At 42.5% G+C, this 18,164-nt stretch overlaps 1 protein-coding gene across 1 annotated transcript in view; it reads right to left on the bottom strand.

Annotated features, from left to right (window-relative positions):
* APOB (apolipoprotein B) overlaps positions 1–18,164 on the bottom strand; it is a 42,950-nt gene that overhangs the window by 11,564 nt on the left and 13,222 nt on the right. The window contains exons 11-25 of the mRNA XM_055252433.2: positions 16,987–17,104; positions 16,729–16,875; positions 15,414–15,625; positions 14,915–15,152; positions 13,869–14,045; positions 12,013–12,204; positions 10,587–10,754; positions 9,893–10,104; positions 6,789–6,971; positions 6,057–6,178; positions 3,568–3,778; positions 2,494–2,669; positions 2,197–2,384; positions 1,572–1,717; positions 284–657 (exon numbers count right to left, since the gene is read on the bottom strand). Of these exons, the coding sequence (XP_055108408.2) occupies positions 284–657; positions 1,572–1,717; positions 2,197–2,384; positions 2,494–2,669; positions 3,568–3,778; positions 6,057–6,178; positions 6,789–6,971; positions 9,893–10,104; positions 10,587–10,754; positions 12,013–12,204; positions 13,869–14,045; positions 14,915–15,152; positions 15,414–15,625; positions 16,729–16,875; positions 16,987–17,104 (2,864 nt within the window). The remainder of the gene's footprint in view (positions 1–283; positions 658–1,571; positions 1,718–2,196; positions 2,385–2,493; positions 2,670–3,567; positions 3,779–6,056; positions 6,179–6,788; positions 6,972–9,892; positions 10,105–10,586; positions 10,755–12,012; positions 12,205–13,868; positions 14,046–14,914; positions 15,153–15,413; positions 15,626–16,728; positions 16,876–16,986; positions 17,105–18,164) is intronic.

The raw sequence follows: 18,164 nt of genomic DNA, 5'->3' as shown, positions 1-18,164 counted from the left end.
TCCACTCTACCTTATACTTATATACTACACTTTATCATAGCACCTCTCGCACTGAATTATAATTGCTGGCTTATCTGTCTACTTTCTGTTACTGCCTACTAGAATATTTAATACATGTGATATGTTTAATAAATATTTCTATTTGTTGAATAAAATAAAACTTCCAAGTAGCAAGGAAGATTATCTGCTAGAAAACCAAAGTCCTTTCCTCCCTGGAGGAGGCTCTCCTCTTAGAGCCTGCCGTGAACTAGCCCTGTGCACCCTTTACCTGAGCATAGCTCACCTTGCACGTTGTAGGAAAGCAGGTCAACCACAGAGTCAGCCTTCATATGGTAATGAGCCCGAAGGCTGAAATGGTCTGTGCTGGTGTTGCCACCACTGTAGGAGGCAGACCAGTTGTACAAGTTGCTGTAGACATTCGTGGAGAGGTCTAGAACACCCAGGAGAGGCACTTGTAGTTGATACAACTCGGGAATGGTAAAAGTAGGGACTTGGAACTCTCGAGATGGCAGATGGAATCCCACAGACTTGAAGTGGAGGGCTGGTGTCCTAACAGTCTCTAACATCTTTAGATCTCTGGAAGATTTGCCACCAAAAGGCAAAGGAATCTCAATTTTCAAACTGTTCTTGTTCAAGGTATATTTGACCCGGCCATCGCTGAAATGAACAACAAAGACAACATCCCCACAGTCAGACATCAGTCATTCAAAGTTCTCTGCTTCTGACCTTCACAGCAATATTGTACTTGCCCCATTCCCAAAGCCACTCTGCACTTTTCCTTGTGCTACTCCTATGCCTGGACCCCTTCGCTTTTACCTCCACCTGTCAAACACTCAAATCCTGACAAAGCTCTTCTAAGAGCCACTCCTTATCATTACCATCCCACCTAAGTCATAGCCAATTTGTCTCATTCTTACAGTTACATAGTCCCTTGCACCTTTCTCAAAGAGCATGTCATAATTTTGCTTATATAATTAATTATTTCTCATTTGTTGATGTCTCCATGGTATCTTCTTGAAAGAAAGGACTATACCTTACCCAGTTTCTATCTTGTCACTGTACCTAGTCTAGCATTTTGCACATAGGGGATACTTGATACAAATTTGCTAAACTGAATTGAGGCAACTTGATTTGTGGAAAGAACATAGGTATGGAAGTCAGTAAGCCTGGGTTAAAGTATTTTCTCAGAATGCTGCCTCCATTTCATGCTCAATGGCTGTTCTGACTCTCTGTAACTTAACAGCAAGCCTGTAGTCAGTAACGCCTCTAGCCATTCTGAATTCTTCACAGTCAGAGGGAGAATTTGCTTATAACAGGTTGTACTGTTATACAGTGGGTGAAAGTACCAGAATCCTCTAACGACTTTCTTAGATTCTTCCTGACAGGGTTGCCGTTCTCATGTTTACTAATGCAAAGATGCCACAGTGTTTGTGCTAAAGTTATTAATCCCCTTAAAATGCTTAAATTATTTCCCTTAAAAATTTAAATTAAAAAAATGTCTAAGTCATGCTATGTAAAATCTTTCATTTACTTTGCGTGGTTCAAGAAGCTTTGCCAGTTTCTTCTTTTACCTTTTTAAGAAGAGGTTTTCTGGGATGTGGAAGTCTGGCAATCCCATGTTCTGGAGGTTGAACTCCTTCAGGCTATTGAGGTGGTCTTGCAAAGTCTGGGTATAAGGAAGACTCCCAGATGCCTTCTGAAGCCATGAGTTCATTGCCTACAAAATGACAGGAGATTTTTAAGGTAATGGGCTTGGATGAGCCTCAAAGAGCAATGAACATTAGGCAAAAATCCAGATTTGACAAGCTAATTATTAAGCAGGACAATGCACTGAAAGTTAAAAATAAATAACAGAAAATTATGAATCTTCGTTGCCACTCACTGATCACTGTCCATATTTATAAAGGGAATGTCTAACATAGTCAGCCTCCTAGCTAGTGTCCTGAAGCTTCCTTTGATACCACTAGGCAAAGAACTGTTCTGCTTAGTAGCATCTCTTTGATGTGTATCACATTCAGCTTTGTGTAACTGGGTAACTACACATGTGTGAAAGTTTTTTTTCCTCCCCAAGAATTCCCTGGGGGGCAGGAAGCATGCCTTATACATCTTTGGAAACCTTCCTGCACCTAGCTCAGAGTTGAGGATGTAATTAGCACTTATACCCATGTATTTATTGACTGGCAGACTCATACTTACAACTATTAATTTGGAACCCACGTGCCGGAAAGTCATGTCTGTTTGAGGGACTCTGTGATCCAGGAGTCTATTAGCATACATATGCAAGCTCTTAGGATAATCGGAGAGATCCACAGGGAAATTGGAAGTCATTTTTTTGGTATCTACATTGGTGCCTGTGTTCCATTCAAATTCAATCTTCTCTTCATCTGAAAATACATAGGAAATAGTTGTGAATGGTACTAGGTCAGCCTGTAACCACAGGTCTCAACACCTGCATTACTTTGGAAGTGCTCACACAGGGGAAGAGACATGTACCGTAATGCCACGCCACCCTCTTGGAAACTGTGGAGCCATAAGCTGTAGCAGATGAGTCCATTTGGAGGAGCAGTTTGGCAGGCGACCAGTGGGCGAGGATCTCACTTCTGGCTTCTGCTTGCAAACGGGGTATGGAAATAACACCTTTGATTTTTCTTTCTTCCTTTGTGTCACAACTATGGTAAAGAAAATCAGTTGGCACCAGTGATTTTGTCCTTTCAAAGGAGATATGCAGGATTAAACAGAAGTTCCATTTGTGGTGATCAAAACCAGATACAAGGATGGTTCAGAGAAACAGCCACAGATCAAACTCATCAACTTCTAAAGCCAACATTCAGCACAAATTAAGGACTTTGCAAGCAGGTTTAGGAGAAAGAGAAGTTTTTTGAAAACTGTTTGAATCCTGCTCTGCTATTTACTAGCTCTATGACTTTGACCAAATGATTTAACCCCTCTGAGCTACCATTTTCTTATCCATGAAACAGGAAAACTCACAGTGACCTCGCAGTTTATTGTGAGGACCGAGATAATTTCTTTAAAGCACCCAGCACTATGCTTGATATATGAATAGTAAGTGCCTGATAAATGGTAGGAAAATCCAACTGGACATGTGCAGAGGGTTAAAATGTTGAGAGCTTGGCCGGGCACAGTGGCTCACACCTGTAATACCAGCACTTTGGGAGGCCAAGGTGGTAGATCACGAGGTCAGGAGATCGAGACCATCCTGGCCAATATGGTGAAACCCTGTCTCTACTAAAAATACAAAAATTAGCTGGGTGTGGTGACACACACCTATAGTTCCAGCTCCTTGGGAGGCTTAAGCAGGAGAATCACTTGAACTCGGGAGGCGGAGGTTGCAGTGAGCCAAGATTGTGCCACTGCATTCCAGCCTGGTGACAGAGTGAGACTCCATCTCAAAAAAAAAAAAAAAAAACATTGTTGAGGGCTCTATCTGCCACTCTGATTATAGACGAGGGGCGAACATGGCTTGGTCAGGTATAAAGTGGAAGGGGAATAATGAAAAGAACCCCCCAGGCCTGCAGAGCAGATCAGATAACCCTCAGCCTTCCTTACCTTAGGTGGCCCATGAGGGCGACCTCAGTAATTTTCTTGTTCTGAATGTCCAGGGTGAGTCTGTAAGACTTTTTGCCCTCAGTAGATTCATCATTAACTCTGAGGATTGTTCCGAGGTCAACGTCAAAATCCGGAATTTGGACTTCACTGGACAAAGTCATACTCTGCCGATTATATTTGAATGTCATGGTAGCCTCAGTCTGCTTCGCACCTGGACGAGTGTATAAGAGAATCAAGAGATGTGTAGTAAGAAGCTATGTTTTGGGCTGGGTGCGGTGGCTCACGCCTGTAATCCCAGCACTTTGGGAGGCCAAGATGGGCAGATCACGAGGTCAGGAGATCAAGACCATTCTGGCTAACATGGTGAATCCCCGTCTCTACTAAAAATACAAAAAATTAGCCGGGCATGTTGGCGGGTGCCTGTAGTCCCAGCTACTCAGGAGGCTGAGGCAGGAGAATGGTGTGAAAACAGGAGGCGGGGCTTGCAGTGAGCCAAGATGGCACCACTGCACTGCAGCCTGGGCGAAAGAGCGAGACTCCGTCTCAAAAAAAAAAAAAAAAAAAAAGAATAAATACATAAATAAATAAATAAGCTACGTTTTGAAGGAAAGAGAGGAAAAAGTAGAGAAACTCCAAGAAATCAATGTGCTTAAACAAAAACACAGTTCAGGATTTTATTGAATTTTTTTTTCTCATTAAACTTTTTTAATGGGTTTCATTTACTGATAATTTTAAACTCAATGCTGTTGATGTATGCAAGTCTTTATGGATCACCTATTATGAGCCTATTATGTGCTGGGCATTGCTCTTGGTACTGGGGAGTCCTTGCTTTCATGGGGCTTACCTTCTAGTGGGAGAGCTGTACAGGCAATAGACAAGGAACTTGCTCATGTCAGATGGTAATGAATGTTATGAAGAAGAGTGAAACTGGATACAAGGATAAAAGAAAGGGATAGAAGAAGTGTTATGTCATACTTGGTGGTCAGAGAAGTTCTCTCTGATAAGGGCACATGTGGGCAGAGACCAGAATGAAGAGAGGTTGGAGCCATGCTGAGTTCTGGGAGGAGCACATTCCAGGCAGAGGGTGAGGAAAGCAAAGGCCCTGAAATGGGGAGCACTTAGCTTGTTTGTGGAACAGCAAAGGCTCGCAGCCCTTCTGGGCCAGGAAGACGTGACATCTCTATATTACTTTCTATCCAAGATGCCTGTCCTGGTTCCTTGCTGCCCTTGCCCTGGGCTCCATCCTCCCAACTCCCCCTTTCTTTGTAACAAGATTCCCAGGCGTCCTTCGATCCATATGCTGGTCCATTTTATATCCTTCGTGAAACAATGTTTACCAAACACTATTTCCCCAGCATGCCCTGCTCCTCCAGTGCTTTCTATCATGAGATTTTCTTCCTAGTTTAATTTTGTGATATGCTATCCCTATATAAAAATTTTTCCAAAGTGAACACCTAAATTTGCCCCATTCCCTAAAACCTGCTCCTCACTATCCCTATATAAATTTTTTTCCAAAGTGAACACCTAAATTTGTCCCATTCCCTAAAACCTGCTCCTCCAGTAGCCCTTTCCATCTCAATAAATGGAAGCTCCATTTTTCAGTTGCCCAGGCCGAAAACCTTAGGTTTGTCCTCATTCCCCTTTTCCTCTTACACTCAACATCCACTGTATCAGCAAATCTTGTCAGCCTAGTCTTCAAAATAGGGCCAGAATCCATCCCCTTCTCATATCTCCTCTGCCATTGCCCTAATCCAAAACAACACGGATTCCTGCCTGGATTATTGTGATAACCTACATATTAGTTTCTCTGCCCTTGTCTCCCCATAGTCTTTTCTCAATATAAACATAAATCAAATCATGAGGACTCCCCAATGGCTTTCGTTTAATTCATAGAAAAAGCCAAAGTCCTTACCATGGCCCATGAGATCATCCCTCCTTCACGTCTCCATACCTCTCTGTTCTCATCTTCTACCTCTTTTCTCCCTGGCCTTTCTGCTCCAGCCATACTGGCTTCCTTCCTTTCCTTGAAACATGGCAGTAGTGTGTCAGCCTAAGGGCCTTTGCACCTGCTGGTCCCTCTGCCTGTAACAGTATTACCACACACGGCTTCTCCTCTTATTTCTGTTAGGTCTCCTTATGCTCATTTTACCAGGGAGACTTTCCTTTCTTATTCCAAATGCACTGCTTTCCCTGCCCTTCTTCCTCCCTCCTACTTCTAGCCCTCCCTAGACCAGTCTTTGCTCTGTTTTCCTCCTCAGAACTGATCTGATATTCCAAATGTTAACTTGTTTGGTTGTTCACTGTAACTTCCATGAAGGCAGAGACTCCATTGTTCACTGTTCTAGCCCCAGGTCTTAGAACAGGCCTGCCGCTTATTGGGTACTCAGTTAACCTATTTGTTAAATAGGTTAAATTACATGTGTTCTCCTCATGAATTCTGAACCTGAGACGGCGAGCAGAGATGAGGCAGCTGTGTTTTGAATACTCACCTTCTGCTTGAGTTACAAACTTCAGGGTGTCCACCAAGGCTCTGTCCTCTCTCTGGAGCTCATAGGTTGCACTGACAGAATACTGCTCAATCTCTCCTGTAGGCCTTAGTTCCAGCTCTAATCTAAAGATGTTAACAATGAAGACAGTGCCTAATGTTAGAGATTTCAAGGATGGTGATAATGTTCCCAAAACAATTCAGCCTCAAATGCAACAAAAATATGGTCCTTATTTTAACATTGTCTCTTGCCCTTAACTAAGATGATCTTTTTGATCCCTCAGTCCTACAAGAACCCAAGGCAAGGGCAGACACCAGGACTCCCAAGACTTTGGACAAGCAGAACAGGAGTTGGCTGGTTGTTTCAGCAAAGCTGAGAACAAGCACTGGAACTTGGGGGCTGAAGACAGGGAGCCGCCTAAGTATGGTGAAGGCTTCAAGCACATTGGTGGGCTCCAGGAAGCTCATAGCAATGGGTCTGGGGGTTCAGAAACATGGACACTGAATTAGGAGCAAATTGGGATCTGTGCTGTGATCCCATCCCATGCACAAGGAAGCAAAAGGGGACACCCAACCTGTTGGCCAGAGGACCCTGCTTTAAATACCCAAAGATGATGCAAACCCAGAAGGCTAGTGACGGGGGCTTACAACACAGAGCATTTTTTCCTGTGCCATGCTAGGTGGCCATGATGTGGAAGGTGAGAAAACGCCAGGCCAGGCACTGAGCATTTCTAACCTGGTGTCCCCGGTCAGCGGATAGTAGGAGGCGGAGTCTGTGGAGCTGGCGTTGGAGTAAGCGCCTGAGGTGCAGTAATTCAGGCCAGTAAAGAATTGCTTGCAAACTGACCAGGACTGCCTGTTCTCAATGAGAGGTGGAATCACCTCCGTTTTGGTGGTAGAGACCAAATGTAATGTGTTGCTGGTGAAGAACAAAAATATCTGAGTTATTTCCAAGTCATGAATCAAAATGAACATCACAAATTCTCAGGGTGCAAATACCCCCTTATCCTCCTGTCTTCCCTCAGTCTACACCTATCTCTAACTATTTAATTTACTGAGAAACAAATAATATTAGAAAGAACATCAACATGACAAGCCATGAGAGTGACTCTGAAGCTTCTGGCTGAGTTCTTTCCATCTGTTACCTGTAATCCCCACAACAGTAGGCTTATGGTTCTCATTTTACAGAAGCAGAGGCTCAGAGATGTTAAATAGCTGATCACTGGGGCTGAACTTCAGTGTGCCCCTTCCTTCCTACGATGCAGGGCAAGAGAAACTGTCTCTTTCATATGAAATCTCCTACTCTCTACCTGCTTCCTTCCACCCGCATTAAGCACACTCAAGTCCCTTCCCCTGTGCCCCTCCCCTATGCTCCTTTCTTTCTTTTCTTGCTTTCTCATCTTCTTCACCATCGAGAGAGTTGTCTGCCTTTGCAGTCTCTACTTCCTCCCTATGTGCTCTGACTGCTCACTCCATCTTCTGAAAATGCTTTCATCAATGTCTCTAATGCCCTCCTTGCTCCTACATCCAATGGGCATATTTAGGTTTCATCTTCCTTGACCTCCCAGAAGCCTTCCATAGAGTTGCGCACTCATGACCAGACTAAGATGCTGGAGCCTCTCACATCTGAAGAGATGATGGCACCTTCCTTCCAAGTGTGTACTTAAAAACTTAGTACATGTAAGAAAGTTCAACATTGGCCTGGTTTTTTCTAAGGATGCTTTCTTTGAAATAGCACATTTTCCTCTAAGTATTGTTTCTCCAAGTTGGGGGTGCCACAAGACCAAGCTTTGCTGATGTGCTGGAGTCCTAATGCCAGCTTTCGCCTACCCATGGGGTGATCTCCCCCGTGGCTGCTCTTTGGCTTCTGTGACCTTTTATGGCTTTGGTTCTCCTTCTGCTTCTCTGGTCACTTCTTCTAACTCATTACTGGTTATTCCCCTTCTTCCTTTATATGTTTGTCTTCTCCATATTTCTGTCCTCATCTGTCATGTCTCACTCTACACCAGTTGCTGTTTAACCACAACAACCTTTGTATACTAATGATTCCCAAATCCATATGTGGAGCCCAAGCCTCTTTACTGGGCTCAGATCCATAGGTCTATTTGCCAGCTAGATTTCTAAACTGGTTGTTTCATAGGACATCAAATACAGCACATCCAAAACTGAATTTGTCACCTTCCTTGAAACCAGAAGCTCTCCCACTGTAGTTCTTATTAAAATGAAGGGCGCCTCCTTCCTCTTTTCTTCTTTCTTTTGCCTTGTCCCCATACCCAGTTAATCACCCAGTACTTATGATTCTGCCTCTTAGAAAGTTGTAGAATCTGCTCACTCCTTTCTATACCTGGCTTTCCTCCATTGCAGGCCATTATCAGCTCTTAGCCACATAGGATCGTAAGAGATGCCCAATGATCTCTTCGTGTCCAGCTGTGCTTCCTTCTTACCCATTTTCCACACTAGAGTCAGAATATTTCTTCTAAAACATCACCCCTATCTTATTTCTGCTCCCCTTTTCAACTCCTGTGCCTTCAAAAGAGTCCAAACTCCTTAGGATGGCTTTCACAGCTGGGCAAGCTCTCTCCCCTGCCTACCTCTCCCCATCATCTCTGAGCACCTTACCATTCTGCACTTCTTCCAGTTCCTTGAACCATATTCCTTTACCTTCAGGCCATTACATGCTTTTCCTTTTGCCTGGAACACTTACTCCTTTCTCCTTTGCCTAAATGACTCTGACACAGTCCTCAGTTATCAGGTCAAGTACACTTGCTTCAGAATGCATTCTCTGACTAGCACAGGCTACGTGATATAAAATTTCATGGTACTCTAATACTTTCTATAACTTAGCCCTTACTCTATGATTACTGCTTGCTTAATTGTGTGTCTCCCTTATAAAATGTAAGCGTTCAAAGGTCAGGGACCTTGTGTGTCTCACTCAACATATGTGGTATATATTAGGCAATTAAATATACTATTTTTTGTTTTTTGTGAGACACGGTCTTGCTCTGTCACCCAGGCTGGAGTGCAGTGGTGCAAGCATGGTTCACTGAAGGCTTGAACTCTTGGGCTCAATTGATCCTCCCATCTCAGCCTTCTGAGTAGCTGGAGCTACAGGCATGTGCCACCATGCCTGGCTAGTTTTGTTATTTATTTTATTTTTTTTGTAGCTATGCGGTTTTGCCATGTTGCCCAGGCTGGTCTCTAAACACCTGGGCTCAAGTGATCCATCCACCTGGGGCTCCCAAAGTGCTGGGATTACAGGCGTGAACCACTGTGGCTGGCCAATTAAATATTATTTTTGAATGAACACATGAATGTGTCTAAAATATGAAAACTAAGGTAAATCAATGGTTGAGGGTGCCACTTAAAATGGAGCTCTCCATAAGAGGCTATATCCCATTATCACGAGGTTAGGAGTTTCATGCTTTACCTACCTAGCTACCTCAAATCAATATGTTCTTAGGTATTTTTTAGGGGGAAAATATTAATTTCCCAAAGATGATCTCTCCAGAGCTATTGTTTCTTCATTTTCAAAACAAATAAACAAAAAAATCACAACTTAATAAAAACTAATTAAGCAGTAGGTCTTGATAAGTCTCAAAGCAGAAAGATAAAGGACAGTTTAGTAAAACGTGAAAAGTAGAAGAAAGGTAATTATGTAGTTATGTAGTAAGTCTAGGCTAGAATTAAAATAGGTAACCCGGAATCTTTCCTCTCTACTCCTCTCCTGCTTCCTCAGGAACTGAATGATCTCAATCAACTGTTTAGCCTGGCAAAATTCTGCAGGTATATTCTCTGTTCTCTCTTTCAAACTGGCTAGGCAGACTTGGCTGAAAGAATTACCCTCCACTGAGCAGCTTGACTGGTCTCTTTGGGGAAGGAATGATAAACTTCAGCTGCCCAGCTTTTAGGGCAACATGAGCCTCCAGACCCGACTCGTGGAAGAAGTTGGTGTTCATCTGGACTCCACTCCTAGCGAAGTCCGGAATGATGATGCCCATATTTGTCACAAACTCCACAGACACGGAGGGTTTTGCCACCAGTTCAGCCTGCATCTATAAGTCAGAAAACAACCTATTCAGATTCATTAAATACTTCAGTCCCCTGTTAGTCAGATCAACCACCCTTTCTCACCTCCGGGCAAAGATTTCCTGGATAACTCAGACCTTTGGAAACATTACTGGGATTTGTTTGGAAGAAGGAAAGCAAGTTCTCAGTTCTCTAGAGTTGGAGTATACTACCCAGAACTAGAAAGTACCTAAGTTAACGTTAGGCAAAACCAGATTAAAAACATGATAGGAATACTCATTTACTGAGAGAACTGAGTTCTTGTCTTAAGGCCATACGACTACTGGAGCTAGTGAGGTAGTGTATTCTGGTGGAAGCTTGAAGTTTTCATAAAAAAAATAATGAGGTGATTACAATGATGAAGCATTTTGTCTTGAACTGGAAACACATTTTTAAATGTGTTTTAACAAGAAATCCACCCTGGAAGAAAGTAATAACCTAAGAAATCAAAAGGCAAACAGCATCTTACGTTGGCTACTTCCAGTTTTACTCCAGCCTTGGTTCCGGGAGCAATGACTCCAGACGAAGATATTTGCAACTGTAATCCAGCTCCAGTGGGGAGTTCAAAGGCATTCTCCATGAAGATGTAGTGAAGAAAAAAGTCATTCTTTGAGCCCTTCCTGATGACCTCTCCAATCTATAGACCCAATAGGGGAGAGCAAATAAAAGTAAGTCTTTTTAAAGTCGGTTTTGTTAATTGCAACCTCCCATACATTGGAGAGTAATTCCTCTTTATCTAGAAAGGAAGGACTAACATATTTTGATGAGCTGAATAGTTTGATAAATAAAGATCAAACTGATGTTTTTACCATTTTCAGTGAATCAGGACATAAGCAATTTCACTAGATAGATATCATGTCATTTTCAACTGGATTCAGAAGGCCCTTAAGAATATTGCTGGGCCTCAGAGCTTTATGGACTTTAAGTATCATATATGCCATGGCTTAATTCTGGTGTTCTGGAGTCTGACTGTAAGTGAAGGTGTACTTGAAATATATTATATTATGATAAAATCAATTTTTTGAAACCAAATGCCTATTGAGATGATGTACATATCAATTTGCATTGGGTTTTATTTTTTAAATAATATTTCCATAAAATAGCTTGAGACCTGTTTTCTTAAAGTCAACATTGTTTTTTTTTTTAATCAAGCCATAGGAGTACATTTATATATTTCCTTTTATTAATAAATTAATAATAAAAATTATAGCATATTTAGATAGTGAATTATAGTTTGCCAAATACTTTCTTTTGTAATCATTGTATCATTTCAATATTAAAAGGACCTTCAAGTCAGGTGCAGTGGCTCACACCTGTTATTCCAGCACTGTGGGAGGCCCAGGCTGGAGGATCACTTGAGGTCAGGAGTTCGAAACCAGCCTGGCCAACATGGTTGTTAACAGGCTTGTCTCTACTAAAAATACACAAATTAGCCGGGCATGCTGGTGCACGTCCATAGTCCCAGCTACTTGGGAGGCTGAGGCAGGAGAATTGCTTGAACCCGGAAGGCAGAGTTGCAGTGAGCCGAGATTGTATCACTGCACTCCAGCCTGGGAACAAGACTCCATCTCAAAAAACTAAAAAAATAAAAATAAAAATAAAAGGACCTTCAGCAAAAGTAGAGGAAGGTATACCGAACATTGTTTTCCAGATGAATAAATTAATGCTCTTAAAAATACAGCTAACATTATGAATAGCTTAATTTCTAAATGTTAACAGTTCCTTGTGATCCAAGAGTCATCTTCAGTGAAATTCAAGGCAAACCTCCATCTTTGAAGAAAGTACAAGCATCTTTTCTGGCTTGTGCAGCTGGGATCGTAAGGGAGTCTGCATGATCTAAAAAAAAAAAACCAACGTCTGGTCTCATGGGCCCCCAATGGGGCCTGCTGACTTACCATCTGGGGGATCCCCTGCAGAGTGCGGGCACCCATCAGAAGCAGCTTTCCCAGGAGCTGGAGGTCATGGAGCCTGGCAAAGCCAAGCTCCTCTCCCAAGATGCGGAGGTAGGCTCTGGCTTCCGGGACTTCTTTGGATTTCAAATCTTTAATCAGCTTGTCAACACTGAGCATCATTCCATTTACCATATCCTGAGAGTTTAGTAATAAAATGGCCAGTGAGATGTCAGCAATGTCAAACACCTTTCAGTTCCCAATGTGGGACCTGTCTAGTGCAGCCAGGATGGGCCTAAAAAATGCTCCAGGTGAGGAACAGGGAGACACTGAAGTCCAGGCTAATTCCTCTAAACAGAGATTAAAAAACTAAGGTCTTGTCAGGGATAGTGGCACTCCTAAAGCTATTCTTAATTTAAAAATCGGTAGACATAGTAAGATGTGGTGGGGTGAGGGGAGGGGTCCCTGTTCTCCAGTATGCCAGGATCCTCAAGATTAGAAGATCCTCTCTCTCCCACCTGTTCCCTGCTTAGCTTTCTCTTCTTTGACCAGTGAAGATTACAAGGTGTTTCTTAAGAAAATGTTGCTGTTATATAAATTCACCAGAAGTTTGAAAAACGCTTGATCCTAGACAAGTTCTTCTTAGAGAGAAGAAGAATCTCAGGGATGGATGCCCAGGCATTGGGGAAAAAAAATGTGAAACTGACAGACTCAAAGCAGATCCAAAGATTCTCGGCCTCAAGTGGGGGTCAGGAAATTAGAAGATGGAGCTGGTGCTCAACAGTGAGCTTGGAGGGGTAAATTACTGCCTTGCTCTGCAAAGTTGAATGTGCATACAAGTCACATGAGGTCTTGCTAAAATGCAGCTTCTGATTCAGTAGATTGTGGGTGAAGCCTGAGAAGCTGTATTTCTGACCAGACTATACTTTGGGTAGCAAAAAATTCAAGAATAAGCTCCAGATCATACAACCTATTTTGCTCCTTAAATGGGGGCTCATTGCTAGCTTCAAAGTGGAAGTTTGGTCTCATTTGCTAGTGCACTGATAGGAGTGAGAGCCAAAGAAAGCAGTTAATAATAATGAAAATATTAATTTAAAACCCGTAATAGTGTCTGCTTATTGAACAATCAATGCCAGCATCAGGCACTGTGCTTAGCATTTTAGATGACTTATTTCATTGTCTTTAAATAACCTTGTGAGGTTTGGACTGTTATTAGTAGTCTGGGATAGAGACAGAAACAGATACACATAATATCAACCAACTTCCCCAAGTGCACACAGCTTCAAGACAGGGAAGTTAGAATTAAATCTATGCCCAGAGTTCATACTTTTTTTTTTTTAAGATAGAGTCTCACACTGTCACCCGGGCTGCAGTGTAACGGTGTGATCTCATCTCACTGTAACCTCCACCTCCCAGGTTCAAGCAATTCTCCTGCCTCAGCCTCCCGAGTAGCTAGGATTACAGGCACCCACTACCACGCCCAGCTAGTTTTTTGTATTTTTAGTAGAGACGGGGTTTCACTATGTTGGCCAGGCTAGTCTCAAATTCCTGACCTTGTGATCTGCCCACCCTGGCCTCCCAAAGTGCTGGGATTACAGGCATGAGCCACCACACCCAGCCCAGAGTTCATACTCTTAATTGTTATCCTAGAGTACTTATCGTGAGTCTGGTTTCTGGGCACACTGAATTCAGGAGACCTTTAACTGCAGAGGATACTGGCCCTTACCCCAGCAGGTCTGGTTGATAAAGCATAGTTATCACTTCAGTTAGATAGTATTTTGATGACTTTCATGCTTAGAAAATAATTGTTTTTGCATTGAGATCCAAAGCTTTCCTTAAGAAGATACTTAACAAATACACACCTGCTCCCGTTTATCATCTTTGGTATAGCCAAAGTGGTCCACTAAGACCTTAGAGACACCATCAGGAACTTGACCTTTAACCCAGTACAAAGCTTTGTTGACACTGTCTGGGAAAAATCCTTGCTTCCCAAAAAGAGCTTCCAATGTTGGCTCAAAGCCTTTTCCTTCCAAGCCAATCTGAGAAAGAAAATCAGACAAGAAAATGGCATCAGGCTTCTTTGTTGTATGCCAGCCTAGTAGTCCCCCTTCTTGATGTCCAGTTATCTAAACAAGTATTTGAATACCACAGGCCAGGAGCTGACCTTAGTTAGCACTTCACAGGAGCTGCTTTATTAAAATCTCACTAGAATCTTGACCTTATTGCTTGCTTTTATCTAGAAGAGGCAGCTATGGTTCAGAGAGGACAAATAATTCAACCAAGATTTCAGAGTTGGGAGTGATTTGAGATTTGAAGCAGATCTGACTAGGCAGCACATATGCTTCTTTGGCTTTGGGACTTAAAGACGAGACATCTGCATTTTCAATTTTTTTTTTTTTTTTTTTTTTTTTGAGACGGAGTCTTTCTCTGTCGCCCATGCTGGAGCGCAGTGGCGCAATCTCTCGGCTCACTGCAAGCTCAGCCTCCCGGGTTCACGCCATTCTCCTGCCTCAGCCTCCCGAGTAGCTGGGACTACAGGCACCCACCATCACTTCCGGCTAATTTTTTGTATTTTTAATAGAGACGGGGTTTCACCGTGTTAGCCAGGACGGTGTCGATATCCTGACCTCGTGATCCACCCGCCTCGGCCTCCCGAAGTGCTGGGATTACAGGAGTGAGCCACCTCGCCCGGCCTGCATTTCTATTAATGTTAAGAAGTCATGCTTCAGGTGACCCCTAGCGGGGAGAGAGGAAGGCGGGGAAGGAGGGAAAGAAGAAAGCCTCAGAATCATGGTAGGAAGTGCCTGGTGGTTCTAGTTTTCCTCTGGCTAGCTCCTGGCTCCCAGGGACTCTCTGTTTATGATGCTGTACAAAATGGGCTAGAGAACCTCGAACTCTTCACACTTACCTCGAAGAGGTCAGCTGAAGCAAATCCAAAGGCAGTGAGGGTAGTTTTCAGCATGCTTTCTTTAGGAAGGTAGTTATTTGGATCAAATATAAGATTCCCTTCGATTTTGGCTGAGGCTGGGTCAAGTGATGGAAGAGAAACAGATTTGTAGAGTTGATAGTTCTGAGAGAATTTTCTGAAGTCCATGAGAGTTGGAAGTTGAGATTCTTTTAGAGCTTCTTTCACTAACTTTTTCAGACTAGATAAGAAGAAGTAAATTTTGAGCTGACACACTATGTTATTATCCTTTGACTCTTGTACCCCAAGTAAATATGGATTTCCAATCACTACTAAAATGTCCGGATTTCATTGACCCTAAGGCTTTGAGTCTAGGTATGCTACACGTTTGCACAAGTGTTTGTTTCAGAAGCAAGGGCAGACAGTGGCTATGCCGAAACCTGGAGTTGGAATTCCAGCTCAGGGCCCTCAGTGGTATATGGGTGGAATAGCTTTTACTTACTCTTGGATATCCAATTCTTCTGAGTTCAAGATATTGGCAATATGGGAAGCCACAAAGTTCTTCACTTGCTCATTCTGTTCCCGTGGTAGAAGTTGGACAATTTTGTTAATATCTGCCTGTGAAGGACTCCTCATCAGCATGAGATAGGCAGCCAGTCGCTTATCTCCCGGAGAAGCACCATCAAGGAAAATCTGAAGAAGAACCTCCTGGTCCTGCAGTCAAAAGAGGAGATGGTTATCACTGTCCTGTGGTCAGAACACAGAACATGGCTGGCAAACACTGGCATTGTCTGCTAGCTCTTTCTTAAGCACAGGTCTAATTTCTCTGTAATCACTCTTCAAATGCTGGTATTGAATCTTCTTGCCCGTGTTTCCTAGAGCACTATCAAGTAAGGGTTCCCAGAAGAAGCCTGTGGAATGCCTGTTGAATTCAATTCCATTAAAGCACATAAATTATGGCCAAGTTATGATTTGTTTGGAGATCCACCACTAAGTGAAAATCAAGTTGTTTTAACGTAAGTTATTTTAATGTGAGGGTAAAGATGAGAAGGGTTAGTAAGAGTTTGGGGCTAATAAATAGGGTAGTTTCCAAAGTTCTGGAGTCATTGCACCTAAGAGGAGGCCAAGTTGGCTATCCTAGCCTAAGGTTTTTGGTAGAAAATTAAGCATATTTTTCCATGATGAGAGGGATGATCAATCTGGTGGGTGGATGCTAGGTAGCAAAAACATCTCACATTCTGCATGTTGACATAGCAGCAAGGTCAAGTATTTCTCTCATGTCACCTACTGCTAGGCAGTCAAGTCAGTAGGCTTGTTGAAATTTGCAATTAGACTACAGTAGAGGCCAGGTACAGTGGCTCACACCTGTAATCCCAGCACTTTGCGAGGCTGAGGCAGGTGGATCACCTGCGGTCAGGAGCTCAAGACCAGCCTGGCCAACATGGCAAAACTCCGTCTCTACTAAAAAATACAAAAATTAGCTGGGTGTGGTGGCACATGCCTGTAATCCCAGTTACTCGGGAGGCTGAGGCAGGGAAAATTGCTTGAACCCCGGAGGCAGAAGTTGCAGTGAGCCGAGATCATGCCACTGCACTCCAGCCTGGGCAATAGAGTGAGACTCCATCTTGAAAGAAGGAAGGAAGGAAGGAAGGAAGGAAAGAAGGAAGGGAGGGAGGGTGGGAGGAAGGAAGGAAGGAAGGAAGGAAAGAAACAGCAGAATAAAGTCAGTAGATGAAATCTAGGGTCTCATTCCCTCAGTACCTTCCAAATCCTTGTTAATAAACTTTCACTTTCAGACCTCTTCTTGTGGACTTTACCTTGTCGTTAGGCTCCATTTTCCGCAGAGCCTGGATGGCAGCTTTCTGGATCATCAGTGATGGCTTTGTACTTTGGACACATTTCAGGATTGAAGACTTGAGTTCTGGAGTTAACTGCTCCATGGTTTGGCCCATATTTCCAATGACCTGCATTGAAGAAAAGAAACATAACCCATCAGGGTGCAGGACAGGGAAGTAAAAGGTGTCCAGGAAAAGTGCTTCTGAAATGATGTATGTCATATAAAAGACTGAGATTACCCGCAGAATCAAATAGGTGTAATCTTCATCCCCAGTGCAGTCGTCTTGAATCTGTTCCATCAGGTAATTAGCAATGTTCAGCAGCTCCTGGGTCCCTGTAGGGTTTGTCTTATGATAGCTACAGAATAAGAGAAGAGAGTCAGGACTTGGTAACCCCAGTTAGGTTTGTCTTAAAACCCAAACTTGTGAATTAGAAAAAATAATTATAAAATTCATATGGAATCCAAAAAGAGCCTGAATAGCTGAAGCAATTTTAAGCAAAAAGAACAAAGCTGGAGGCATCACATTACCTGACTTCAAACTATGCAACAAGGCTATAGTAATCTAAATAGCATGGTATTGGCATAAAAATAGACACATAGATCAATGGAACAGAATAGTGAACCCAGAAATAAAGTCACATACTTGCAGTCAACAGATCTTTGACAAAATTGACAAAAACTTACACTAGGGAAAGGGCACCCTTTTCAATAAGTGGTGCTGGGAAAGATGGATTGCCATATGCAGAAGAATAAAACTGGACTCCTATCTGTCACCATATAAAAAAATCAAGACGGATCAAAGACTTAAATGTAAGACCTGAGACTATAAAAATGCAAAAAGAAAACCTAGGGAAAACTTCTCTGGACATTGGCCTAGACAAAGAATTCATGAATAAGACCTCAAAGGCAAAGACAACAAAAACAAAAAATAGACAAATAGAACTTAATTAAAGTAAAAAGCTTCTGCACAGTAAAACAAATAATCAACAGGATGGACAACCTGCGGAATGGGAGAAACTATTTGCAAACTATTCATCCAGCGGGGTACTAATATCCAGAATGTACAAGGAATTCAAACAACTCAACAAAAAATCTCCCATTAAAAAGTAGGCAAAGGACATGAATAGACATTTTTTCAAAAGAAGACATACAAATGGCAATAGTCATATGAAAAAATGCATAACATTACTAATCATTAGAGAAATGTAAATTAAAACCACAAGGAGATAACATCTTACAAGAATCAGGAGGGCCATTATTCAAAAGACAAAAAATAACAGATGTTGGTGAGGATACAGAGAAAAGGAAACAGTTAACCACTGTTGATGGGATTGTAAATAAGTACAACCTCTGTGGAAAACAATACAGAGATTTCTCAAAGAACTAAAAATAGAGCTACCAATGAATCCAACAATC

Source organism: Symphalangus syndactylus, chromosome 18 (genome assembly GCF_028878055.3).
Source record: "Symphalangus syndactylus isolate Jambi chromosome 18, NHGRI_mSymSyn1-v2.1_pri, whole genome shotgun sequence".
Taxonomy (NCBI): domain Eukaryota; kingdom Metazoa; phylum Chordata; class Mammalia; order Primates; family Hylobatidae; genus Symphalangus; species Symphalangus syndactylus.
The sequence above is the reverse complement of the archived record's forward strand: the minus strand, read 5'-3'. Positions and strand labels throughout refer to the sequence as shown.